Source organism: Physeter macrocephalus, chromosome 1 (assembly GCF_002837175.3).
Source record: "Physeter macrocephalus isolate SW-GA chromosome 1, ASM283717v5, whole genome shotgun sequence".
NCBI classification, from domain to species: Eukaryota; Metazoa; Chordata; class Mammalia; order Artiodactyla; family Physeteridae; genus Physeter; species Physeter macrocephalus.
Window position 1 is genome coordinate 89,831,825 of NC_041214.2, and position 26,854 is coordinate 89,858,678.

General features: G+C 45.2%; 1 protein-coding gene across 1 annotated transcript in view; it reads left to right on the plus strand.

Moving 5' to 3' along the window:
* The first annotated feature begins 3,442 nt into the window (after positions 1-3,442).
* Positions 3,443-26,854, plus strand: part of ITGB5 (integrin subunit beta 5) — an 80,573-nt gene continuing 57,161 nt past the window's right edge. The window contains exons 1-3 of the mRNA XM_028492927.2: positions 3,443-3,449; positions 4,940-5,025; positions 21,843-22,047. Of these exons, the coding sequence (XP_028348728.2) occupies positions 3,443-3,449; positions 4,940-5,025; positions 21,843-22,047 (298 nt within the window). The remainder of the gene's footprint in view (positions 3,450-4,939; positions 5,026-21,842; positions 22,048-26,854) is intronic.

The window sequence follows — 26,854 nt, forward strand, 5'->3', positions numbered from 1 at the left end:
CTTTAGGTCCCTGATACGGACCCAATGATTGGTACTCAGTTGGTACTCCCCTCCCGGCCACTCCTACCATGGTTTCAATGACCTTAAAAACAAAAATCTCAACTTCCTAAACATGTAAAACAATTTTAGTTACAGAAAAATTGAGAAGGTAGTATAGAGAGTTCCCATATGCCCCACTTCCAGTTTTGCCTATTATTTACATCTTGCATTCATATGGCGTATTTGTTCCAATTAATGAACCACATCAATATGTTATTATTAAGGAAAATCCAGGGCTCCTTAGTTGCGGCATGTGGGATCTAGCTCCCTGACCAGGGATCGAATCCACATGCCCTGCATTGGAAGGCAGACTTAACCACTGTACTACCAGGGAAGTCCCCAGTTGTCTTTTTAAGAATAAATTTTTGAATAGGTAATATATTCACATACTTTTTAAAAGCGTAACAAGTGTAGGGTGAGAGATCTCTCTTCCATTCTTGTTGCCCGTTAGTCTGGGACATTGCCCCGACCCCCTTCCCTGCTCAGACCATCCCTGTCAGTTTCTTATGGATCCATAGTGTTTTCTGTACATTTATTACAAATCTCCACCCCCAGTTTTATTGAAAGGCAGCACTAAACACACTGTTCTGTACCTTGCCTTTTCTGTTAACTTAGCGATAAGTCTATCAGAGTGAGCTTCATATCAGTATGCAGGGAATAGGGAGCATGCACATTCTTTTTTAAAGCCACGTAGTATTCTAGTGTTTGAATTGGTGTTTTAAAATAACAAGTCATATCTGTAAAGCCGACATTGTCGCGTGTTTTGCAGATGTCTGCTGTTCAGAGAGGCAGTAAAGATATAAACAAGACAGATCCTTCCTAGGGCGTATTTACACTTCATGGTAACATCTTTAGACTGATGACTCTTTAATTGCTAGAATCAACACTGGAAAGACTTTGTCACACGTGGGGATTGTGGTTCAGGTCATGGGGAGTGGCACTCCAGTGCCTTACCACTTTTTTCTTTTCCCCCCTCGAACAAGAATGATGAAATGTTTTTATTTTCTGTTGTCTTGAAAACAATGAGTAAAATGTAATTCGGGATTGTGTTTCTCTCACCTAGCTGGAGGAGGGTGCAGGCAGGAAAGGTTGGATTAAGAGAAACATTTCATGCATCTTGAAGGAAGGATCGGCCAGACATGGCGGCTGCCTGGATATGACTGATGACAGGCAAGGATGAGTCAATGAGTTTGGGAAGGAGAGTGTTTTTTCAGTTGGTGGTTTGCAGTAAACCCCCAGCTTCAGAGACATTAAGGGCTGCAGGCAGTTGACGTTGAGCTGGAATGGTCACTGTGCAAACAGTAACCAAGAAAATTTGTGGCCACTGTCTGGGCCACTAGTACCTATTACCATGACCTAGACGCAACACTCTGACATTTGTGAACTGCAGCTGTTTAACGTTTTTTTCATTGCTTCCTTCCTTTCAAAATGCTATTGGTGCCAAGTGACTCATCCAGCCAAATCCAAGCTTACTGAAATATTAATAGGTGGAAAGAGGAGAGATGCCAGAGAGAGTAAGGCTGGCACTGTGGCTCATATCAGCACACAGTCTATGCTTCTGGTTCCCTGAGTTGCTGGCTGCTACCTGGTCCCTGGCAGATTGTGAACTCCTGGCGAGCAAGGCGTGGGTCATTCATCTCTGTATCTCTAGCATCCCCTAGTCCAGTGCTTGGCGTTTGGGACATGCTTAAAACAGGGTTTCTTGAATTTTAATGTGTCCCAACAGCAACCTAATTTTATTTTTATATTTAAAATAAGTTTTTAATTTTTATACGATTTTTAAAGGTTACTTTCCATTTACAGTTACTACAAATTATAGCAATGTGATTTTAGAGGAATCATTTTGAGTGCAGGGAAACTACTTTACTATTGCATGTGAATATGTAAGAGTAAAAACAATTAAGGATGACAGATATTTTACAGTTGTTCAATATGTTTTCATACCAGATACCTGTCACATCCTTGGAGCCTCTTCAGGATTATGTCCAAGGTCTTTCAGGCTGACAAAGCAGAAGCCCAGAGCCCAGTCTGATATGGGTCAGAACGGAGGAGCCCTTAATGCTGTGAACCCGAGACCCCCGACCCAAGGTCCCAGAGCTCAGTGATGGGGCCCTGGTATTTAGAAAGTGGTGTTTGTGAATTTATGTTGATTAGGGCAGAGACATAAATGAGGCATCCAATCTCAAATTCCTTTCTGACTGAGGGCCTGTTGGACTTCTCCAGAGGACCCTAGAGCTCACTGGTCACATGGCCTGCGTCTGGGATGGTGCAGGGATCCCCAGGCAGGTACCCTATGTGGGCACTTGCCGACCAGTGCCCCTTCTGACCTCTTACTTGTAGACTGGGCTCCTTCTTTCAAGTCACTCTTGTTTTCTCATGTTTTCAACTGTAAAATGAGGTGACTTGACGAGCTCATGCTAAAGCATTTCTAGCTCCAAGGTCCTGCAATTCCATTATTTTTATAGAAATGATTTTATACATCAAAGCAAATGACATGCCACAAGGGCCTGAGTGTGTATTTGATAAGGTTGAGGAGAGCAGGAGAAAAGTCACTTTCATTCTAGTTTTGATTTTTTTCACCCCCTCAGGTAGTGGTTTCTGACAGGTAAGGAGATTTTTTTTTTTTTTTCAGTTATCCACATCTAATTATTTAATGTCAGTACTTCAAGCTAAGTATTCTGGGAAATATATATGTTTTTAATTGAAGTATAGTTGATTTACAATGGTGTGTTTATTTCTGCTGTACAGCAAAGTGATTCAGGTAAGGAGATTAGACCAAAACATGGAACTGGCATTTTGAAACTTTTCCTGCCATCATTCTCTTTTTTAAAAGGCTTATTTATTTATTTATTTATTATCCCTCCCCTCCCGCCTTATCCCTGGGTAACTCTAAGTTTATTTTCTACATCTGTAACTCTATTTCTGTTTTGTAGATAAGTTCATTTGTAGCCTTTTTTCTTAGATTCCACATATAAGCTATATCATGTGATATTTGTCTTTCTCTGTCTGACTTACTTTACTCAGTATGACAATCTCTAGGACCATCCATGTTGCTGCAAATGGCATTATTTAAAAGGTGTTTTAAAAAGTGCCTCTGTGAAAGTCTCCAAGTGAATGGATTCATTTTAAAATGAGAAAGGAGGTTGTCAAGGCAGGCAGGAGGCAGGCAGGAGGCAGGCAAGCCCAGCTTCCCCCGTGGGCTGGATTCTAAGACCTTCTTGGTGAGTGTTTGGGACGCGGAAAGGAGTCTTCCTCCTGAAATGAGGCGTGCATGGCGGTTGGTCCCAGCTTGTTTCTCCTGGAAAATGTGTTCTGAGTCCAGCACTGCACCCAGGAGGTCCTGCTGTAGGCCTGGCAGTGAGACCCAGCTCCAGGGGTATGAGGCAGGGGTCCCAACAGGGCGATGGCTGGTGGGAGGGTTCAGGTTGGGGTCTCTGGCTGGGGAAAGCATCATTCTCGCCCTCTGTGGGCTCCCAAAGCTGCCCTGCCTTTCTTCCTAGCACCTCAGGTTCCATCCCAGATGCCATTCTTATCCCAAATGGTATTTGTTCCCTATAGTGTGGGGTGACACAGTGCAGCTTCCTGTGTCACCCAATTTCTGTGGATTTTCACTGCTAGTGACAAAGAAGAAGCAGAGAGTTAAAATTAGCAAATTAGGGAAATGTTACAGTTTTAAGATGTCTTACAACCAATATTGTTATGTTGTTTTGTGGAGCTAGGGCATAGTCTCCACCTCCCGGTGTTTTCTCCTCCACTCTCTCTTGTTGATCTCGGTGACTCCTTTTTTCCCCTTTATGGTCTGAGCCCTTCTTCCTAGGGCTGGTGGCCCTGGGTTTTCCTTTTTTCTATTTATCTGCTGTGCCCCTAGGCAATAACCAGAAGAGACCAGTGGATCTGTTAGTACTGTGAGGACCAAATAAAGTTATTTCTATTCAGAGAAAAACCAACCATTTCTGGTCTTGGTCAAAAGAAATCTGTCGGGGATGTTTCAGAAAGGAAGAAAAAGAACTGGATGCTAAGTTTCGCCAAGAATGTCTTTGCTTTTGGGGGTGGGAGCTGGAGGGGGCGTAGAGTGAGGTAGGGAGGTGGGGGAGGAGAGGGGACAAGGGCTTTAACCTCAGTACCACAGTTGAGCCTGCCTCGGAGGCCCCTCCCCAGATGAAGGGCACAGGGGCAGGGGCTGGAGGAGGTACTGGCCTGGGCTTGAAATAAGTGACTTTTATAGCAATAAAGAAGTTTCCTTCTAATCTTAGTTTCTGATTATATTGAAAAATCAGGGATGGATTTTGAATTTGATCATATGCCATTTTATTACCTCCTGAGGTGGTATACTTTTTTCTTACTTGACCTACTAGTAGATATATTGAATTAATGGATTTCCCATATCTTAAGCTGACATTGTATTCCTGGGATGTATTCTTCTTTAAGGGCTGTGCTGGCTTCTTTTGGTACACTGTGGATTTGGTGTGACAGTACCTGATTTAGGATTTTCTTATGCCTGAAGAAGATCGATCAGTTGTTTTTTTTTTTTTTCATTCCTTTTTGTACTATTTTTGTCATTTTGGCTGGACTATGTGTAAAGGGGCCTTGCTCCCCCTCATTGAGGCAGGACCTGCTGTGTTACGAGAGAAGGCGGTGGAAATCAAAGTGGGTGCAGCAGAAGGAATGGGAGTTGCTAACACAAGTGTACACGTGGTGGGTGCTTCAAAAACTGTCAGCCTTTAGCTTTGGCCAGTGAGCCTTCACCTGCAGTTAGCACAGGGGCCTTGCACTCCTCAGCCTCACGGAGGTCCCCTGTTAAAAAAAAAGGAAGTGACTCCTCCTCCCGCCCCATTCAAAAGCCTCATTAATAGAGATAACGGCCAGAAACTAATTGGTGCATCTTTGTCTTTCTTTGAAGGTCTCAACATATGCACTAGTGGAAGTGCCACCTCGTGTGAAGAATGTCTGCTAATCCACCCAAAATGTGCCTGGTGCTCCAAAGAGGTATGTGGGTGGGGGAGGGGAGGAGTGCTGTGAGGGGGTGGGGGAGGGCGTGGGCTGCACCCCAGCACACAAGTTGACTGTGCAGAAAGTGTGCAGATTCTGCGAGTTGCCTCTTCCTCTTTCTCCCAAGGCGATGACAAAAGAAAAGCTACATTTTTATAAGTTGGGTCTCTAGGTAGTGTTGAATGTTTTAATCCTGTTTTAGGGAAGCAAGGTCTTCCTTCCTTTTTGTGGGGGAACCAGTTATGACTCTTGTATAGTTTTCTGCTATTTGGTAAAAGACCTGAGCTTGTGAAGTGAGTCTGTTGCATAACAATTTAAAACAGGCCTGGGTGGGGGGCCTGTTGGTGGACGCCAGTCATTGTGGAGTGGCTTATCTGAGGATGAATAATATGAACTGGCCTCTGTGAAATGATTTTATTAGAAAACAATGGCTGCTATTTCTTCAAACCCTGTAGGAAGGGATGTAAGTTTGGGGTGGTGATAGGCATATTGCTATCGTAAAGCAATACAAATATCAGTGCTTGGTGGGCTCATCAGGAAATATTCAATTTCTAACCCTCCTGTCTTGGGGGAAATTTCTGGGTCACTTTTCTAAACTGTTGTTAGAACCATGGAGCACAAACCGTCCTTGCACTAGTATACCATTAAAGTTATTTTTAAAAGAACCCGAGACTTGCCATTTGGCCTGGCTCAGCCTCTGCAATCCAGTGTGCGTGCCTGTCAGGAGGACCAAGGGTGGCTCCTGGGAGGCCAGACCTCTTCGCCATGATGCAGCTCCAGAAGTCTAGGGATTCCTTTAGCCTATGATGGCTAAAAACAATCGTGTGGGGACCCCCTACTAGATGCCACACACTTCGTATATCGTATCTCTAATCCGCATGACGGCTCTGTCAGGTGGGTGGCAATACACCCGTTTTACTGATGAAAATCTCAGTCTCAGAGAGGTGAAGTGACTCTTTCAAGGCCACACCATGTTCCAAAGCTAGGGGTTGAGTCTGGCTTCCTGGACTTCTGAGCCCAGGCTGTCTCTTCTAGGCGACACTGCCTCTTCCATGTGACTCTTCTAGAATTTTTTCTAGTAGAGAGTAAGATTACTAAACAAGCTACTTTGAGAGAGGACTCTTCCCAACATATGAACCCCTCGTATTTGTGCTTAATCGTGCTGTCTTTGTTATCAACTTTCTTTAAAACCTTTCACTGGCTCCTTATGACCTGCATGACAAATCCAAGTTCTGTAGCCCCTGCCTGCCTCCCCACCTTCATCCCTTGCTTGCCCCCAACACTTTAGCCCCAGGGAATGACTCGAAGGTCCCCAGAGAGCCCTGACTGATGAACAGCCTCATGGTCTTCCCTGTGCTGCTGCTTCTCCTGCAGGGCCTTCCTGGCTTTCCCCTCCTTTCCCTGCCCAACACCTTGCCTTCAGTTTTCAACAGTTAGTTCAGGAAGATCCCACATGCCGTGGAGCAACCAAGCCCATGCGCCATAACTACTGAGCCTTCGCTCTGGAGCCCGCGAGCCACAACTACTGAAGCCCACGCGCCTAGAGCCTGTGCTCCACAGCAAGAGAAGCCACCGCACTGAGAAGCCTGTGCACCTCAACGAAGAGTAGCCCCTGCTCGCTGCAACTAGAGAAAGCCCATGTGCAGCAATGAAGACCCAACACAGCCAAAAATAAAAAAAAAAGAAAAAGTTAGTTCAAGACTCATCTACTCCATGAAAACTTCATGGTTTTCCCGCAGACACATCTGTCTGTCCACCCAACCATCTATCCATCCATCTGTCCAACCATCCATCTTTTCATCCATCCATCCATCCATCCATCTGAAATTAGAATGTAAGCTCCCTCCCCCAGAATGTTATGGCAGTGGTTTTATCTGGTTTCTTCACTGCTGGATCCCCCACACCCTGACTGGTGCCTGGCACATAGTAGTTGCTCAGTAAGATTGATGGAAGGATTTCACCGAGTGGCTGTTTATTTCGTGTCTGCACGTACAGGCCGTGACCACCTCTTTGTCTCCCCTGTAGTCTGTCCTCCTTCCGTCGCCCTTATAGCCTCTTACTCTGTGCCTTTGTTTTCATGCCTGCTTCCAATTAAATCATCATGTCCTTGAGAATCTTTGTCTTATTCATCTTCAGATCTGGCCAAGAATCTGGCAGGAATTCATATTTGACAAAAGAGGCCTGCTAAAAAGACATGGAGTTAGAAAACGAAAGTTTAAATCTCAGTTTTACCATGATTTATTGTCACTTTCTTGGTATGTAAAATGAAGATGACAGTTCTCACCCTCCAGCATTTTGGGAGTACAAAATGAGATCAGCTCACGAGAGGGCTTGTGGATGGGACTGCTAAGTAACCAAGCCTCCTGAACCTTGTCATCTGTGGATATTTTCTAGTGGAATGTGGTCAGGTGGGTCAGGAAGCCGGGCTGGATTGTCCACTTTAGGTGTCTTCCGTTCCTGTGCTAGTACTTCCCAAGCCTGACGTCCCGATACTGGTAGTGACTGATGGTAGGTATCTCGCGGAGCATATCACTGTCCTGGCCCACACCTGGGTTCCCTCTGTGCTTACAGCCTCAATCGTGGCTGAAGAACCTCCTGTGATGCCTGCACGGGAATGCGGCTTCCCATCCTCTTGGGAGGTGCACTTTCCCCATGGCCTGAGTGTGTTTCAGAGAGCTGGGTTTGGGGCATTCAGGAGCAGTTTTGATGAACCCCTGCCCCTTAGCAAGACAGGATAAGTGTGGCCGAGTGCCTTAACAGTGAATCCTGGGACACCAGCACAGAAGTGAGGTTTCTGCCAAAGGCACGTGACGTGTGTGCGCTGGAGGGCCGGTGCCGAGTGGAGGGCCAGGGAGGGCCAGGTCCCTAACTAGTGTGTTCCCGTGGATGCTGATGTGCCGCCAGCTGCCCTGTGGCTGCATACGACCACAGATTAACCCCCGAACACATTCCCTCAGAGGAGCCCGCTGCTCCAGATCCCACAATGGCTTCCTTATTTATTTGGGGTGGGGACGTCTTACTCTGCACTTAACACTGCTTGTAGCCTAATTCCGTCTCCTCTCCCCAGTCCCCCCTCCCGTCACTGTATTCTCCCACAGGTGTGGCGTTTGAGTCAGCCAGTGCCCTCACCGCCGCCCGTCTCCACACTGGTTCTGTCTGCCTGGGTCTGCTGCATGGCCCCGTTAACCTGGCTCTCCTGTCTTCATTTTCTAACTGTGGCTTCATTTTCCCTGGTGGCTTTAGACAAGGGGTCCCCAAGCTCTGGGCCACGGACCGGTACTGGTCTGTGGCCTGTTAGGAACCTGGGCGCACAGCAGGAGGCGAGCGGCGGGCCAGGGAGCGAAGCTTCATCTGCGGCTCCCCATCGCTCGCATTACCTCCTGAGCCATCCCCCCCGCCCCACCGTCCATGGAAAAATTGTCTTCCACGAAACCGGTCCCTGGTGCCAAAAAGGCTGGGGACTGCTGCTTTATTTTTTTTAATTTTTAAAAAATGTGTTTGGGGATTAAAAAAATTTTTTATTATTTTTGGCTGCGTTGGGTCTTCATTGCTGCATGCAGGCTTTCTCTAGTTGTGGTGAGCGGGGGCTATTCTTCGTTGTGGCGCGCGGGCTTCTCATTGTGGTGGCTTCTCTTGTTGCGGAGCACGGGCTCTAGGTGTGTGGGCTTCAGTAGTTGCGGCACGCGGGCTCAGTATATGCGGCACACGGGCCCTAGAGCGCACGGGCTTCAGTAGTTGCGGCGCATGGGCTCAGTAATGGCGCACGGGCTTAGTTGCTCCGGGGCACGTGAGATCTTCCCGGACCAGGGCTCGAACCGTATCCCTTGCATTGGCAGGCGGATTCTTAACCACTGTGCCACCAGGGAAGTCCCGGCCCCTTTGCTTTAGACCTTACCCTCTGGATTCAAGACCAGAGTTGCCAGACTCTCCCTTACCCTAGACGAGGATGTGGAGGGGTTGCTGCTGGTCTTTACCAACACAGCTCAGCCCCTGTCCCCTGTCCTTCGTCACAGCCCTGGGCTGTTCTCGGCCAGCTTGAACGCTCCCTGTGCTGTTTGTACTGCATGGCGTAAAGCATACAGCAAACTCCGGCAGCTTATTATCTATTTTGTCCTTCATTTTTTAAAAGTAGACATTTGCCTCTGCTCTAAGAGAGTAAGTTTCACAACCCAGCTAGCTGTGAAGAGACGTGTGCGGGGAAGAATGTGTGTGAATGCTTTTATGGCAAGGCCTCGGAACAGCCCATGTTTTTTCCACTCACATTTTCTCACCTAAAACCAGTTACATCCCTCAGTCTAAGTGCAGTAGGAGCTGGGAGACTTAATCTAGCTGTGTGCTGGGGAGGAAGGGGGGAGGGGCTTTGTGGACCAGCAGCCTGTGCTGGGGGCAGGGAGGCCAGCGTGCTGGACAGAGGACAAGGTTTGGGGAGAAGTGGGCGGGGCTGAAGGACTGGCGTGTGGTCCCCCCGGCCCCGCACAGAAAGCAGGGTTGTGGGAGCCCCGGTGGAGGCAGAGGCATACAGGGCAATGGCACTCAGGGTTGGGGGTGAGGGAGGCTCTTGGGGTGTGAAAGTGAGCCATCCTGAGGCCATGTTGCCGTGAGCAGTCCAGGCTGCTGTGAAACCAGAGGGAGAAGGACCGGGCAGGCATGGCCACCCTGTGGAATCCCGCAGGTCAAGAACAGGGAGGCCTGGGGCGCTTGGATGGTGGATGTAGGGGCAGACGTGGGAGGAGATGGGGAACCTGGGCCTCGGGGAAGGGTCTTTGCCTTGGAGGTGGACGTGGAGAGAAGGAATGAAGGGGTCAGAAAGGCTGGAGGCGGGAATGTGAGGAAGGAGACAGAGTAGAGGCTGGGAAGCAAGACCGGCCGCCTGGGCCTTCTGGGAGATTACCGTGGTGGCGAAAGGAGAGGGAGGGTGCGTGACCTGTAGTCTCCTTTGAGCTGGGAAGGAGTGAAAAACATAAGCGTCCGCCCCAGCTCACAATAAAATACAGATCTGGGCTTCCCTGGTGGCGCGGTGGTTGAGAGTCCGCCTGCCGATGCGGGGGACGCGGGTTCGGGCCCCGGTCCGTGAAGATCCCACATGCCGCGGAGCGGCTGGGCCCGTGGGCCATGGCTGCTGAGCCTGCACGTCCAGAGACTGTGCTCCACAACGGGAGAGGCCACAGCGGTGAGAGGCCCGCGTACCGCAAAAAAAAAATAAAATAAAACAAAAAATATTAACAATAGTGAGGGTTTGCTAACTTTTGGAAAAAGTCCTACAATGTATGAAAATATTAAATTCCAGCAAGGGGTCACATCCTACCTCCAGTTGATTATAAGACAGGCAGAGATTATTCTGGATGGAGAGGATATTAGCAGCCACTGCAGCCAAACCCTTAAAATGGCCACTAAACTTCGATCTCCTAGTTACTAATTTTTACACAGATTTTTGCTTAAGTATAGCATCATGAATGCACAGCTGCAGAGGATGTGCAAAACAGCCAAAATTGTACACATTGCAATCTGTGAGGGATTTTTTTTCCCTTTCTTTTTATGTCTGGGGCGTTGTTTCAAACAATCATGTGGATGCTGTCTTTGGCAACAGGCCATGTTCTCACACATTCATAAAGCAATTGGAATGGCAGTACCTGGCCACTGTTCACAGAGAGGCAGATAATATGAAACAGCTGCTCTTCTGTTGAAATTGTTATCGAGTGTCAGGCTGACATATGAGTGGGCAATGGTCTGAGGATCATCAATGAATAATGACAAAGTGGGTTTTCAAAGAAGTGATCGGAGCTTCCTCTTGCACGTTTGCACAGGAGCTGCCTCTGGGGAGCTCAGGAAGAACCTTACATGTCAACTAGGGTTGCTGTCACATTGACTTTGGCACAAAATAGAACAGCCGTATCCTTGTTAAGCAGGATATTCTACAGTGACTTTGGGGAGTTTATGGTTCCTAAGGAGTATAGTTTATAGGATATGTATGACTGGAAACAGAGAAATCAGAATTTCCAAAGATTCATGGACCTGTGTAGTAAATACTCACTTCCCTGAAGATAAAAATTATTAACTATATCACTTGGTGGCAGTTTGTATGTGTGCATGTGCATGCATGTGTGTACGTGTGACACATACCATTCTATCTTCTATCTGTGGCATATTTAGCAAATAATTTAGTAAACATTCATTATACACCATCTCTATATATATTAGGCAGTGAACTAGAAAAGGAGCTACAAAAAGAATGAAGCATGGCCATGCCTGCCCATATGGAATGTATTTTAATGAGGGAGACAGAGTTTCACATAGCAATGTGAAAAAGTTATAAGAGAAGTATGAACATAGTTTATTCTTCCTTTTAAACTCCCAGAGTACCCACATTGCTCAGGAGATAGAAGAATGAAATAGCTTCAGAGAAAATAGCACTTCAGCTGTTTCTTAAAGAATCAGTAGGTCACCAAGTTGAGCAGTTTGAGTAGAAGGAGAAGTGTGGTAGAAGATTTGGGGAGAGTGCTTCAAGGTCAGTAACATTACCTGCAAAGGAGGGGACAAAACCACAAAGAATGTTATTTGAGAATAGTAGGTTTGGAGCAAAAAGTGAGTAGGAAGCAGAAAGAAGCTGAGATTTGAGAGGGGGATTGCCAACAGATTTTGAGTATTTGTACTGAGAGGTTTGGATTTAACTACTGTCAGCCAGCCTGGCCCTCTGTGTTCCTATGTAAATAATTCCCCAAAGAAGCTCTGCTGGAAAAAAAAAAAAGTTTTAGTGGAGAATGCATTAGTAGAACTGTGACGTATGTCCCCATCTTAGAGATTCACAATGCATATTAGGAAATAAAACCTTGAAGGAGACTTACAATAAATAAAGCAGTTTATCTAGGCAAGAGGAGCCAATCAAAAGATTAAAGGAAGGAAGTGTGCTAATAAGGCTCACTTTTAGGAGCGATTTCTACCAGCATTGTGGAAAATGAACTAAAGTCAGGAAGCCTGGGAGAAGGGAGCAATATTAATGAGTCCGTAGGACAGTGATGAGACTCTGGGAAGAAGAAGTGACAATAGGGATGGAAAGCACTGGAAATATTTCTCAGGAAATATAGGATCTGCTCAATGAGAATGAAGGCGGATTTAGATACAATACCATGTTTTCCATTGGACCACAATAAGTTTGTAGAAGTAGTGTATTGCCTGATTGATTGTGGTAAAATTATCTATCAAATTGAATATCTCTATGTTTCGCACTGGGCTTGACATTTAAAAAATCTTATCTCATTTTTTCTTCAACAACAACCCCAAAGATTCTATGATGATAGCATTGGGATCTAGAACACACATTGGAGAAGAACTTGCCGCTAAAATGGGCACCTCATTGCAGATGCAGATGGTGGCCCCTACCCTGCTTTGGGTAAGAAAGCCTTTTAACCCTTATGTGGCCATGCTTTAAAGTCTAGAAAGTTTGCTAATAGCAATGGGGAAAGATAGATGTTAGAAAATACAGTTTGTAGTCAAATGTTTGCAATGCTGCCCTATTTTCAAAAAGGCCATTCAGCTAGTAGACTCAGTTCTCACACCTTTTCCAAAAATCAGGATGAAGAATGGAGTCTTCTTAACAGCCAAACCCGATGACATAAAGGTCTTGTGCAAGAGTTTGTGCATCTAACTTAATGGACAATATTTTGGATTTTCACCAGGGCCCTAATTTCATTCATTTCAGACCTAATCATTAAGTAAGTTGTAATCTAGCTCCTCAGACTTTGGTGATGGAATGCACAGTCAGAGATGAGCAGTACAGTGCAGCTACCAGAGATGGCACAGGGAGAGAATAAAGTAATAAACACAGAGGGAGGGAGAGGCCGCCTGGGGATACCTAGGAGAAAGGATAACCATTTCTGGAAGAAAAAAATATTTGAAGAAAAGAGCACATGGTAAGTAGCAAATTTAGGAAGGGAAGACACAAATAGCATGGTAAGAGTGAAGTGTCAAGGGCACTCTTTTATGTGTCTGTTTATTTCATGAAATGTATTAGGTGCCTTCGAGGTGCCAGCCTCTCTGCTTATGTCTGGGTGAACTGAAATATACGAGACATAAAACATGTAGGTGAAAATGCTGATCTGATATTCCCTACTGAGCCTCTGCTGTAAAGACTTAAAAGGTAGCCTTTCCTTCTCACCAAGGAATTCTCTCCAACACCACACTTGAGGGGCTGCCAAAAAGAGAGGGAGGATCCCAGTGTACTGTATCTGAGTGTTGCCACAACTGCAGAGCTTAACGGGGATCAGATTGCCCTATAGTTTAGGATATGCTGGAGCCTAGAATCATTCTTGTTGGATATTTGCCACAGTACGCAGTGATCGCTGGTGATTTCTGATAGCACAGACATTTTAAAAAACTTTTATTTATTTAAAAAAATTTTATTTTATATTGGAGTATAGTTGATTAACAATATTGTGTTAGTTTCAGGTGTACAGCAAAGTGATTCAGTTATACATACATCCATTCTTTAAAAAATTTTTTCCCATTTAGGCTATTACAGAGTATGGAACAGAGTTCCCTGTGCTATACAATAGTTCTTTGTTGGTTATCTATTTTAAATACAGCTGTGTGTACATGTCAATCCCAAACTCCCAGTCTATCCCTCCCCTACACCCTTCCCCCCTGGTAACCATAAGTTCGTTCTCTAAGTCTGTGAGTCTGTTTCTGTTTTGTAAATAAGTTCATTCGTATCATTTTTTAAGATTCTGGATATAAGTAGAATCATATGGTACTGTCTGTCTTTCTCTGTCTGACTTACTACACTTAATATGATAATCTCCAGGTCCATTCATGTTGCTGCAAATGGCATTATCTTATTCTTTTTTATGGCGGAGTAATATTCCATTGTATATATGCCAGAGGGAGAAGGACCGGGCAGGCATGGCCACCCTGTGGAATCCCGCAGGTCAAGAACAGGGAGGCCTGGGGCGCTTGGATGGTGGATGTAGGGGCAGACGTGGGAGGAGATGGGGAACCTGGGCCTCGGGGAAGGGTCTTTGCCTTGGAGGTGGACGTGGAGAGAAGGAATGAAGGGGTCAGAAAGGCTGGAGGCGGGAATGTGAGGAAGGAGACAGAGTAGAGGCTGGGAAGCAAGACCGGCCGCCTGGGCCTTCTGGGAGATTACCGTGGTGGCGAAAGGAGAGGGAGGGTGCGTGACCTGTAGTCTCCTTTGAGCTGGGAAGGAGTGAAAAACATAAGCGTCCGCCCCAGCTCACAATAAAATACAGATCTGGGCTTCCCTGGTGGCGCGGTGGTTGAGAGTCCGCCTGCCGATGCGGGGGACGCGGGTTCGAGCCCCGGTCCGGGAAGATCCCACATGCCGCGGAGCGGCTGGGCCCGTGAGCCATGGCCGCTGAGCCTGCGCGTCCGGGGCCCGTGCTCCGCAATGGGAGAGGCCTCAACAGCGAGAGGCCCGCATACCGAAAAAAATAAAATAAAATAAAATAAAATACAGATCTATGAGAGAACATCTCTTTGCGGTCCTGAAAGGAACCATCTCGGCCTATTGCAGGTGCTTCATGAACATTTGTCCAGTGCATTAAGTGAGCCGAGCGGAAGCTGACAGGGATTTCCCCACCCCCAGGCAGGCAGGCCACGTGGGGGTGTGTTGATGGTGCACAGAGTTCAGTTTGTCATCCCTTAACCTTCTGCTCCCCTCCCCCGCCCCCGAATCCACGAGGGCTCCATCAAGCCAGGGCCAAAGCACAGAAAGCGGCCGGCTCCGTGCCTCTGCCCGGCTCTCTGCCTGTTCACCAGTTTGCGACTTCTTCCCCCTCATCCCAGGATCCGGCCGTCTGCCCCCTTTCCTGCTTGGGTTCCTCTTCCCCCAGGCCTGCAGTTTCTTAACTCTTCCACCCTGCTGTTTGTTTCCGCAGCGGGCAGCGAGGTGCCCAGAGGATGTGATGACCAGAGTGGCGCAGGCGGACAAGCTGAGTGCCCTGGCCACGGTGCCGGACAGCAGAGAGCCCGCTGAGCGCTGGCCTTGGGTGCAGGAGGGAGGTTTTTTATTAACAAAACGTAGGGGAGTTAAGTGTACAGTGAACAGTAGACCTCATTATATCCTCTGTGTAAAAGGCGATGGAGGGAGCAGAGAGGGCCAGGTTGTAACAACGCCGAGCCCCAGTGTTGGAACAAAGTAAAAGCCATCTAAATTTGGAACGCCTCCCTTTTCTTTCTTGTATTATTACCGCTTCGTGACTAAAAGCCCTGAAAGGTATTTCAAGTTCCAGTGTGCATTCTGTTGCTTCTCTTGGTAATTTGCCTGTCATGTAGTTACCCTTCCCTCGTGAGCCCTTTGGAGGGTTCATGACGGTGTTTCTGGAGACCACGGACAGATGCTTCCTTCACGAACTGAAACCTCTTCTGGCACAGAGCTGTAAGCACCTGTGAGCATTTGAGCTGCCCCATGAGAGCCCATCCTGAAAGTAATTTCCATTTTTCTGTGTTGAGATGAAGACTCATACCTGTTTTTCTGCGTCAAGTGGATATTTATCCTCCAAGTTTGATAGGTGGCAGGAAGAGCTCAACACCTGGGGCAGCAAGGAAATACTAAATTCAGAGGGATGGAGTTTGGGGGCCCAGAGTTAGTTTCCCGCTCTGGAATTCAGCAGTGACCTTGGCTGAGAAGGGAGGCAGATGATGCAAAGAACACTGAACTTCCTTCCAGAAAGCTGAGGTTGGAGGAACTTAAACTTCTCACGTGAACATAGGCATGAACTTAGGCGTGTGGGCTTCTGATTCCTCATCTGTAGAAGTGAGGGGCTGGCACCAGGTGATGCATCCAAGGTCCCTTCCCGCTGGAACTTGCTGTGTTGACACCTGGCAGAGGGTCAGGTGTCAGGTCTCTGGGATCTGAAGGCTCTTAGCACATCAGACTTCAGGATGTCACTCATGAGAGGAGGATTTTCTTAATCACGAGTCTTCCTTTCCTCCAAGGGTTTATAATTTGGGGCATCTGCATTCACTGAATTCGAAGCTTGGAAATGGTGGTATTGAGGCATTTTCTTTATTAATAACATGTGTGTACCTGGAAGGTCATAACCATCACAATATATGCCCCTGTGGTTTTGGTTTCCTCTCTTTAAATATACATGCATCCTTATTCAAAATTAAAATATCTAGAGAGGAGCTAGAGGAGGGGAATAGAGGAAAAGCTCTTGGGCTGGTGGGGTTACCATTCCCTGCTGGGTCTGCAGTGCTCTCTGTCCCTTTCTTGGGCAGCAAGAGCCTATGCTAGGAGTCAGTCATGGCTATTTTCAGACTGCATGCCGGAGAGACCTTCAACTATTGTGGGCATCCTTCATTGATGTCGAGATAGCTGCCTTACTCTCAGAAGGTTCTCCAGACTTCCATGCCCAGTGGTCCCTCAGCCAGTGTCTTTGAGGCCCTAAAGTTCTGGGACAGTGACAGGACTCAATATATAAAGGTGTCTCAAAGGTTCTCAAGCACATCAGTGAAACCACTGGGGCTTCCCCAAGTAGCAAGAAACTGAACTCTGTGAAACAGGAGAAGGTTGATAAACCTGATAGAAATGGATGGCCTTGAGGCCAAGTCTGAGTTTGGTATGAGTGCCATAGTAGGCTGTCCCTTGCTGCCTGTGACGCCGGAGCTGCTGAGAAGTGGGCCCCCTGTACCGTCACATTGCTGACGTGGTAGGCACTTCTGAAGTCATCCTGCAACTGGCAGTTTTAATGTTCTCAGTGGTGGTTCTCGTGCTGGCAGCTGGGTGATAGGAGTTCACGGCCTTTCCTGCTGGTGCAGCAAACTTCACGGAAGCCACGTGCATTGGAGTGGAGGTCTGCCACCACCTCGAAGAATGTTACTAAGGAGAATGAAGGGAAAGCTGTTACCAATGAGGGGCATGAAGAGGGCTTTGCTCCTAACATCCTAGAGAATAAAGAAGCCCCAGAGCACAATCAGGAAAGCCAGCTACACAAACAAGGTTGTAATTGGCACTCTGTGGCTGCCTCTCGGTTCTTCAGGTTTGGGAAGCATGTTCTGGACTTAAAGTCTCCTGAGGAGCCCAGCAGGTACATCTTCCCTGAGCAGCAGGTGGCCCTGTACAAGTCCTCCCTCAGGGACTGGTACTGTCTATCAAAAACGGCCTTTGAGCAGATTGACTGGGAAGCTTGGACGACGTTCATTGCTGGTGAAGGTGTCCAGGCATTAGGGAATGATTTTGGTGACGTGAATGGCTGAGGCTGTGGTGAGGAATCATGTAGCTGCCTCCTGCTTAGGGTGAAACAGATTGGCTCTGTGAGCTAGTCTACTGTGGAATGCAGGCTGCTTCAGACCAAGGGGAGGGCTGTTAGGGGTTTCCCTCGCTCCTGGGAGACTGAAGATGCTTTCCTCGCCAGCCTGGTGTGTGTGTGGGGGAGGGGATGTGCAGTGGTCTGGTCAAGACAGGTGCACTTTGACAATCAGAACTGGGTGGGGGACAACCAGCTCCTTGGAATTGGAGGAGCTGGCAGCAAGGCCCAGCAGGCTGGCAAGAAGTTCAGAAATTCTCTAGCCACGTAAGCTCTGAGCAGGCGAACTCCTAAGCCCTTTCAGCTCTGGACAGCTAATTCACCCTGTGCTTCACACAGCTCAAGACAGCAGTCCCATACTTGTAAGGCCCTCAGGAAGTTACCTCTCCTTTCCCCTATCCCTGGGAGGTTTTTACTGCTTCATCAGAGCCAAGCTCGACTGTTCGGAACCCAGTTTAGAAACCCCAGGTTTGGAATCTTGTAATTTCTAGAATAATCATTGTTCTCACCCTGTTCCACAAGTGTCTGTGGAGCCATTTGTATTTACAGTGCAGTCCCGAGGTTGTTAACATGCAAGATCTCTCGTCATGTCAAGAGTTCAGTAGACAAAAAACAAAAACAAAAACATTCAGTTATAAGCAAACGAAAAACCAAAATCACAGAGGCCCAGAACAACACATTTGGTTTTACTTACTTATAAATACTGCAAAGTCTTCTTGACTTCTTGGTCTTGAATGTTGCAAAGGCCCCAGTGGGCACTGACTGGTCTTGGGGCATCCTAGACCATGATGAAGGGGGAGAGGAGTCCCTCTGCGGTCAGCGGACTCTTGACTCATCTGAGGCTCTTTGGCAAAGTGTTTACAGTGGCGGGAGGAAGAGAGAGCATCTAACTCCTCCAGCCATTACTCCAGTCCAACCAGCTGGAAGAGGGGATCTTCTTTTCTACATCCAGCAATGAATGGGTTTGCTTTGCCATCGAAAACCCCCTTACTGGAAAATGATCACTGCTTACAGGTATCCTACTTAATAACAAAGTATATAATTTCATTTTAAAGTAAATGGCCCAAACTCCTAGTGCCCCAAGCTAGGGTGGGTCATCCTGATGCACAGCCTTCTCCTAAATCCAACTGAAGAAAAGAAAGATTTTTCTTATCAATGTGGCTGTATTGTTTAAACAACAATAAAGAGAAAAATAAAAATATCATTTTATTCCCTCTCCCCTAACACCTCAACTATCTTAATTTTTTATTTTTCTTTGGCATCCTAATGCAGATACGATTCTATTTTCTGATTTTTTTTCTTAATATAAATGTTTTGAAATTTCTGCTTAGTCTTCATAATTATTTGTGATGGCTATGTCATCTATTGAGGTGATATACCATATTTTTCTTCTGGTTTAGGGATTTTGGCTTCAAGTTTATGATTGTGCTATTCTGAAGAACATGCAGTATATATCTTATAGAGTTTTGCTTTCCTTTTGTTAATTTTCTTGTGATAAATTCCTAGGAGGCGACCAAGGGATCACAAGGTACCGCATTGCTCTCCAGAATGGTTGTGCCTGCATGGTAGATGAGGGAACAGCTCAGAAGTTAACTCTTTTTTTTTTTTTTTTTTTTTTGCGGTACGCGGGCCTCTCACTGTTGTGGCCTCTCCCGTTGCGGAGCACAGGCTCCGGACGCGCAGGCTATTCTGACCGGTATGAGATGATATCTCATTGTAGTTTTGATTTGCATTTCTCTAATGATTAATCATGTTGAGCATTCTGTCATGTGTTTGTTGGCAATCTGTATATGTTCTTTGGAGAAATATCTGTTTAGGTCTTCTGCCCATTTTTGGATTGGGTTTGAGTTTTTGATATTGAGCTGCATGAGCTGCTTGTAAATTTTGGAGATTAATCCTTGGTCAGTTGCTTCATTTGCAACTATTTTCTCCCATTCTGAGGGTTGTCTTTTGGTCTTGTTTATGGTATCCTTTGCTGTGCAAAAGCTTTTAAGTTTCATTAGGTCCCATTTGTTTATTTTTGTTTTTATTTCCATTTCTCTAGGAGGCGGGTCAAAAAGGATCTTGCTGTGATTTATGTCATAGAGTGTTCTGCCTATGTTTTCCTCTAAGAGTTTGATAGTGTCTGGCCTTACATGTAGGTCTTTAACCCATTTTGAGTTTATTCTTGTGTGTGGGGTTAGGGAGTGTTCTAATTTCCTACTTTTACATGTAGCTGTCCAGTTTTCCCAGCACCACTTATTGAAGAGGCTGTCTTTTCTCCACTGTATATCCTTCCCTCCTTTATCAAAGATAAGGTGACCATATGTGTGTGGGTTTATCTCTGGGATTTCTATCCTGTTCCATTGATCTGTATTTCTGTTTTTGTGCCAGTACCATACTGTCTTGATTACTGTAACCTTGTAGTATAATCGGAAGTCAGGGAGCCTGATTCCTCCAGCTCCATTTTTCGTTCTCAAGACTGCTTTGGCTATTCGGGGTCTTTTGTGTTTCCATACAAATTGTGAAATTTTTTGTTCTACTTCTGTGAAAAATGCCAGTGGTAGTTTGATAGGGATTGAATTGAATCTGTAGATTGCTTTGGGTAGTAGAGTCATTTTCACAATGTTGATTCTTCCAATCCAAGAACATGGTATATCTCTCCATCTATTTGTATCATCTTTAATTTCTTTCATCAGTGTCTTATAATTTTCTGCATACAAGTCTTTTGTCTCCTTAGGTAGGTTTATTCCTAGATATTTTATTCTTTTTGTTGCAATGGTAAATGGGAGTGTTTTCTTAATTTCACTCTCAGATTTTTCATCATTAGTGTATAAGAATGCCAGAGATTTCTGTGCATTAATTTTGTATCCTGCTACTTTACCAAATTCATTGATTAGCTCTAGTAGTTTCCTGGTAGCATCCTTAGGATTCTCTATGTATACTATCAGTAATCAAGACAGTATGGTACTGGCACAAAAACAGAAATATAGATCAATGGAACAGGATAGAAAGCCCAGAGATAAACCCACACACATATGGTCACCTTATCTTTGATAAAGGAGGGAAGGATATATTTCCAATTAGGATTCCTTTTATTTCTTTTTCTTCTCTGATTGCTGTGGCTAGAACTTCCAAAACTATGTTGAATAAGAAGTTAACTCTTGATTGTCTGATTGATGACTGCTTGGCCACTTATATGGTATCTTTCAAAAATTTTTAGTTATGTAACTTTTGACCATATCATTTATTTTCTCCTGCTTATCATGTAGACAGGCACATTTTTTAAAGGAGCGTTTTTGACCATTAAAATAATGAGACCAGGCCCCAGGTCCGTCGAGTCAACTCGCTCCAGACAGGCCGGGTGACTGCAGCTCCTCCACCTGAAAAGGAAAAGGGCCCACACACCGTAGATCCCACCCAGTCCGACCAGTTTTGGACCTGGGAGACGAACTGCTCTGTGGCCCGTGCGCCCAGACACAAAGCTGACGGCGAAGGTCTTCTCGGCCCCGTGAGACTCATGAGGCTCACACTGGGAGAAAATGTTCCTTGCGGGGGGAAGCAGCCACTGCCCAGACGGGTGAGAAAATCGAGGACAGAAAGCACCTGTCACCCGGCCTCAATTTGGCAAATTGCTTAGCTTCTCCAAGCCTCGATGTCCTCATGTGTATGGACAGCGTGAGGCCCATGCCACCAAAATGCCTTGACCTGGGCCACTAACAGATGAATGAGTACACTTGGGAGACACCAGACTCTGAATCCATCCAGCACCCGGATGTACACACACCCCTGACTAACAAGCAAATGGGCTACGGAGAAAGGAGGCTACAGAAGTAACAAGGACAAGCTTCAATTTATGCCCCCTGCCCCAGACACAGCTTCGAAACAGTGCACCCGGGAGCCATTCATGTCTTTAATCTAACCACTGAGGCCCAAGGAGTCCTGTTCCCCAGTCAGCCTAATGAGATTGATCTTGTCCAAAAATGTGAATTAAAAAATAGGATAACAATGTCCTGGGATTAGATCATACTGATGGTTGCACAATTTTGTGAATCCAGTCATCCCTCCGTATCCAAGGGGGATTGGTTCCAGGACCCGCCTCAGATCCCAAAATTTGAGAATGCTCAACTTCCTTATTTAAAATGAGGTAGTATTTGGATATAACCTAGGCACATCTACCTGTATACATTATATCATCTCTAGATTACTTATAATACCTAGTACTATATAAACACGATGTAAATAATTGTAAATTTAATGTAAATGATATGTAAATAGTTGCTGGCACCAGCAAATTAAAGTTTTGCTTTTTTGGAAAAAAAAAAAAAAATAACGAGACCAAACATTTTTACTGTGCATGTTTACAGCTTACAAAATGCTTTCACATCTGACACCTCACTTAATTCTCATGATGCTTGGTGAGACACTTGGGGGAGTTATTGTTTTGTCCACTTTTAGGAAATGGAATGTAGAGGGTCTAAGGTCGCAGGGTGGTGATGAGTCTACAGCCTGAGATGTCCTGGAGCTGCTCTGACCGCCTCCTGCCCTCTTCCCCTGTTTCCACACCTCCAGGACTTTGGCAGCCTGCGGTCGGTCACCTCCCGGTGCGACTTGAAGGCAAACCTGGTCAGGAACGGCTGTGGCGGCGAGTTTGAGAGTCCGGTCAGCAGCACCCAGGTCCTGCGGAGCCTGCCTCTCAGCAGCAAGGGCTCCAGCCCAGTGGGGTCAGATGTCATCCAGATGACACCGCAGGAGGTCACGGTGAACCTGCGGCCCGGTGAGTGCCCTTGGGGTGGACCTGTTCAAGATGGTGGAAAGATGAGCCGGGCCAGGGAGGGGGCAATGGTGAGGTGTGGCCCAGACCCCAGGAAGCAGAGTCCAAGGCCTTTGTGGATGATCAGAGTATCTTTGCTATTTTAAAAAATTGTGAAATATATGTAATGTACAATTTACCATTTTAACCATTTCTAAGTGTGTAGTTCAATGGCATTAAGTATACTCACAGTGTTGTCTAACTGTCACCACTCTCCATTTCCAGAACTTTTTTGTTATCCCAAACTGAAACTCTGTACCAATTAAACACTAACCCCTCACTCCCTCCCCCACCAGCCCCTGGCAACCACCCTTCCACTTTTTGTCTCTGTGAATTTGATTACTCCAGGTACGTCATAGAAGTGGACTCACATATATATTTGTCCATTTGTGACTGGCTTATTTCACTTAGTGTAGCATCCTCCAGGTTCATCCATGATGTAGCACATGTCAGAATTTCCTTCCTTTTCAAGCTGAATAATCCTCCGTTGTATGTATAGACACATTTTGTTTATCCATTCACCCATCGATGGACTCTTGGATTGTTTCCACCTTTTGACTACTGTGAATAATGTTCTTGTTTTTCGTGGGAGGATGCTGGTACGTTTACTCCCTAGTTAATGCAAGTTTCTCAGGGAACGTGCTACTGCCAGGAGAAAGTATTTTTTCCTGTCAGCAAATTCCATTTGAATCAGTGGCATTCTGAAGGGACAAACTTGCAGAGTAGAGATTTTTTTTTTTTATGACCCTGGAGCCTCTGCCAGCCCTGGAGTTGATTGTGGTATAAGGGAACTGACCGTTTTTGCACACCTACTCTGTGCCTATTACTTGACCTACCCAAAGGTAGCTGATGTAACTTTACACCTGAGGAGCTATGTGCTCAAAGGCTCCCAGTCAGAGCAGCAAACCTGACTCAATATTGAGACTTTGTGGTTGCACAACTCATGGTTGTTTCTAGCTCACCACTTTTGTCGTTTTGTATTCTACATATTAGGTCCCTTGCGATGTCAAGGGAGGATGTGAATGTGGCCAAATTAGAAAGTATCACATTGTTGAGAGAAGGCAGATTCTTTTCCCAAATCCCATTGATTTTTAGCCTTTTCTTCTTTCTCATTGTCTAGGAAACCACTGGCAATAACTATTTCCAGGTGGTTTGTTTAGACTTCAGGGCGGCTGGGTAAGTGGAAAGATGAGGGATCTAGTTGGCCGTCCTAGGTTCTGGTTCTGGCTGTGTTCCTAGTTCGGGGGTCCTGGGCAAGCTGCTCTACTCCTTAGCATCTCAGGGTCTTTGTCATCTTCATTCCTCACAGCCCTGTTCAGAGGCTTAAATGAGACTTTTTGTATAAATGCACTTGAAGAACTTTTTATTATTGTTTTCAAAGAGTAATGGCCAAAGATGCAGATTTTAGAGTCAGTCACATTTAGATTTGGATAGAGATTCTCATGTCTCAGAAATGGATCTAGCACAGCCCCTGTATGTCTTAAGCTCTTAGTATTGCCTGTTCTTCTTCTTGTCGTTAGAAAGAACTCTGGGTCACTGTGTATTTGAGAACTGTTTTATTTTGCTTATTGGATTGTCTTGGAAATAAGAAACAGAAGAAGGGTATAAGTGGCATAGGGCAACATAAATTGCTGGATGGCCCAGGGATTAGTGCTGGGATTAGCTGAAGTAACTGTTTTCACAAGTCATCCTACTGGAAGGGACACTTCGCCTTTGTTTAGTGAGATTCCAAGTTGAGAGAGAGAAGGGAGCCCTTACAAAGCTGTGTGAGTGGGTAGAGAAGAGGAAGCTCTCTGTGAGCCAATGTCCGATGGTGTCCTCCGGGGGGAAGATGAATGCCTCTCCCCACGTGGAGTCAGGGTCAAGGGCTCTGACCTAGAAGGGGACGTAGGCGTTGTTGTAGACTATTAATATATCAGAACACAGTGTATGATAAGAATGGTTACGACTAATATCAATGGTGTATTTTCCTTTTTAACATAACAGCGTAACAGTCACTTCAAGAAAATTCTTAAAGTCATTCACTTTAACAGTATTTTTCATTCTTACTAGATCTTCTGTCGTTGTCTATGTGTTCATATTTTTCATATACTAACAATGTATTTATTATTGTTTACTGTTTTCACTTAATTTTTGGAAACAAGGACCAAAATTAACACCTCCAGAAGAGTTATAGTTTGAGGGTCTTCATCAAGGGAGGTTTTTATTTTTGGAACTGCTCATCTAGAATTACTCTGAGCCTGTGGTGCTCTCTCCAAGAAACATTCTTCATGGTGGCAAATCCTTATTCTTTAGGGTAGATTTAATTTAGGGAAGAGTTGGAGGTCACACAAAATCAGAGATGTCACAGTTTCAATTCCAGTTTTCAAAATCAGAATTCAGGTGTGGCTCTAAGGCAGAGAGACTGTTGTTTGCTTTGATTTGTCAACTGGCTTTTAAAACAGCCCCTAAAGAAGTGATTTGAGTGAGGGCACCCTCCTTGGGCAGAGTTCTCAAAGTTCTCATGAAGTTTATGCACAATGCTTATTTATGCATGAAGCTCAACATATACTCAGTTAAAGAAAGAAATCAGTCTTATTTGGTATAGTCAAATCTCTCGCTAAGCATTATGATTCAGTTTCCAGTATTGGAAATAAATGGGAAACATGATTCTGTGTTTATACAAAATCATGATGCGAGTGCTGTGTGCAGCTCTGGTCCTACGGAAGGTGCGGTGATGGAGAGCCCTTTGCTGTGGCGGTCAAGGTGAAGGAGGGGCTGGCTGCCCTGTGAAGACACAGCCAAGCTGTGAGGGTGTTTCAGTCTGTAGAGATGAAGACTAGGAGGAGATCAGATGATAATCTGAATACCTAGAGGTCTAGAACCTTGTGAACATGTTTCTCAAATATGGAAACGCTTGAAGCCAATGATGCCTCTTCAAATTTTGAAAATTTCAGTAATTATAAAGAGAAGGACAGTCAAACAGCAGGTATTTATTTGGGGAAAGGGGAGAATGGTCTGTTGCAATTAACAACATTTTCAGTTTACCAAGCAGGTACTTATTCAGGGTAATGCCCCCGTCACTCAGGAAGGCATTCAGGTATTTTTTTTTTTTTTTTTGTGGTACGTGGGCCTCTCACTGTTGTGGCCTCTCCCGTTGCGGAGCACAGGCTCCGGACGCACAGGCTCAGCTGCCATGGCTCACGGGCCCAGCCGCTCCGTGGCATGTGGGATCTTCCCGGACCGGGGCATGAACCCGTGTCCCCTGCATCGGCAGGTGGATTCTCAACCACTGCGCCACCAGGGAAGCCCGGCATTCAGGTATTTAAAGATTGGTTTTTCCATTGTGTATGTTTAGAAATGCTTTCCTGTCTCCTCCTTTGCCCTGCTCCCCAGTACCTCATAATATGTATTTATTGAATGAAGTATAGCACTTTACTAGCCTTATGCCAGACTAGTCAAGGATAAGCTTCAGCACAATACTTCACCAAGGCAAAGTTAATTGTTCCAGGATAAGCCTGGAAAAAAAAGAAAGAAAATTTTTCCTCTACTTTAAGCAGAATTTTTTGTTTTGCTTTGTTTTTTTTAAATTGAGATATAATTCACATACTGTAAAAGTCACCATTTTGAAGTATACAGTTCAGTGGTTTGTAGTGTACTTGCAAGGTGGTTACAACATCACCGCTATCTAATTCCAGAAAATTTTTGTCACCCCGAAAAGAAACCCTGTACCCGTTAATAGTCACTCCTTATCCTCTGCCTCCACGCCGTATTCAGCCCCTGACATCCACTAATCTATTTTCTATCTCTGAGGCTTTGCTAACTCTGGACATTTCATTTAAATCATATAATATGTTGTCTTTTATGTCTGGCTTCTTTCAGTTAAGCAAAATATTTTTAAGATTCATTGATGATGTAGCATGTATCAGGACTTCATTCCTTTTTATGGCCAAATAATGTTCCATTGTATATTTATAGATACACCACATTTTAGTTGATGGATATTTGGTCTGTTTCCACTTGGGGTCAATTATGACTAATGCTGCAGTGAACATTTATGTATACATTTTTGTGTGGACATATGTTTTCAGTAATCTTGATTATATAGCTAGGAGTGGAATTGCTGGATCATATGGTAATTCTATGTTTAACTTTTTCAGGAACTGCCAAACTTTAAGCAAGATTTTGTATAAACAGAAGATCATGTTTTCCATTTTGTTTCCAGTCCTGGAAACTGTATGTCAGGATAACAATCTTAAAAAAAACCTTAACAAAGGGTATAAAATCCTTAAGAAAGATCGTAAACTTTAAAGCATATTGAAATGGTAAAAAGCTAAAGGTGGAACAGTTAGAAAAGGTTTACTTAAGTCTTTATTTGCCTCAATCCCTTAGCCTGTTAAAAAATGACCTCTGATTGGTAGCTTAAAATTTTTTTTAATGTTTTAGTTTGAAGTAATTTTAGAGTTGCAAGAAGTTGCAAAAATAATAGAGAGTTCTTGTGTACCCTTCTCAGCTTTTCCCAATGATAACATGTTACATAACCAGAGTATGTTGTCAAAGCCAGGAAATTGACCTGGGTTTCATACTGTTAACTAAACTACAGGTGATTGGTTGCTTTTGATATGGGCTTCCTGCCAGCCCTTATCTATGCTGCTTTTCTCCCCTCTCTCACGTTCTGATTGGAGATGGCAGGTACCTGACTTAGGTATTGCTTCTGATACCCAGACTGACGATGCACACTTAAAAAGACTTGATGATGGATGGATAGTGCTTTGCTATAGACTGAATATGT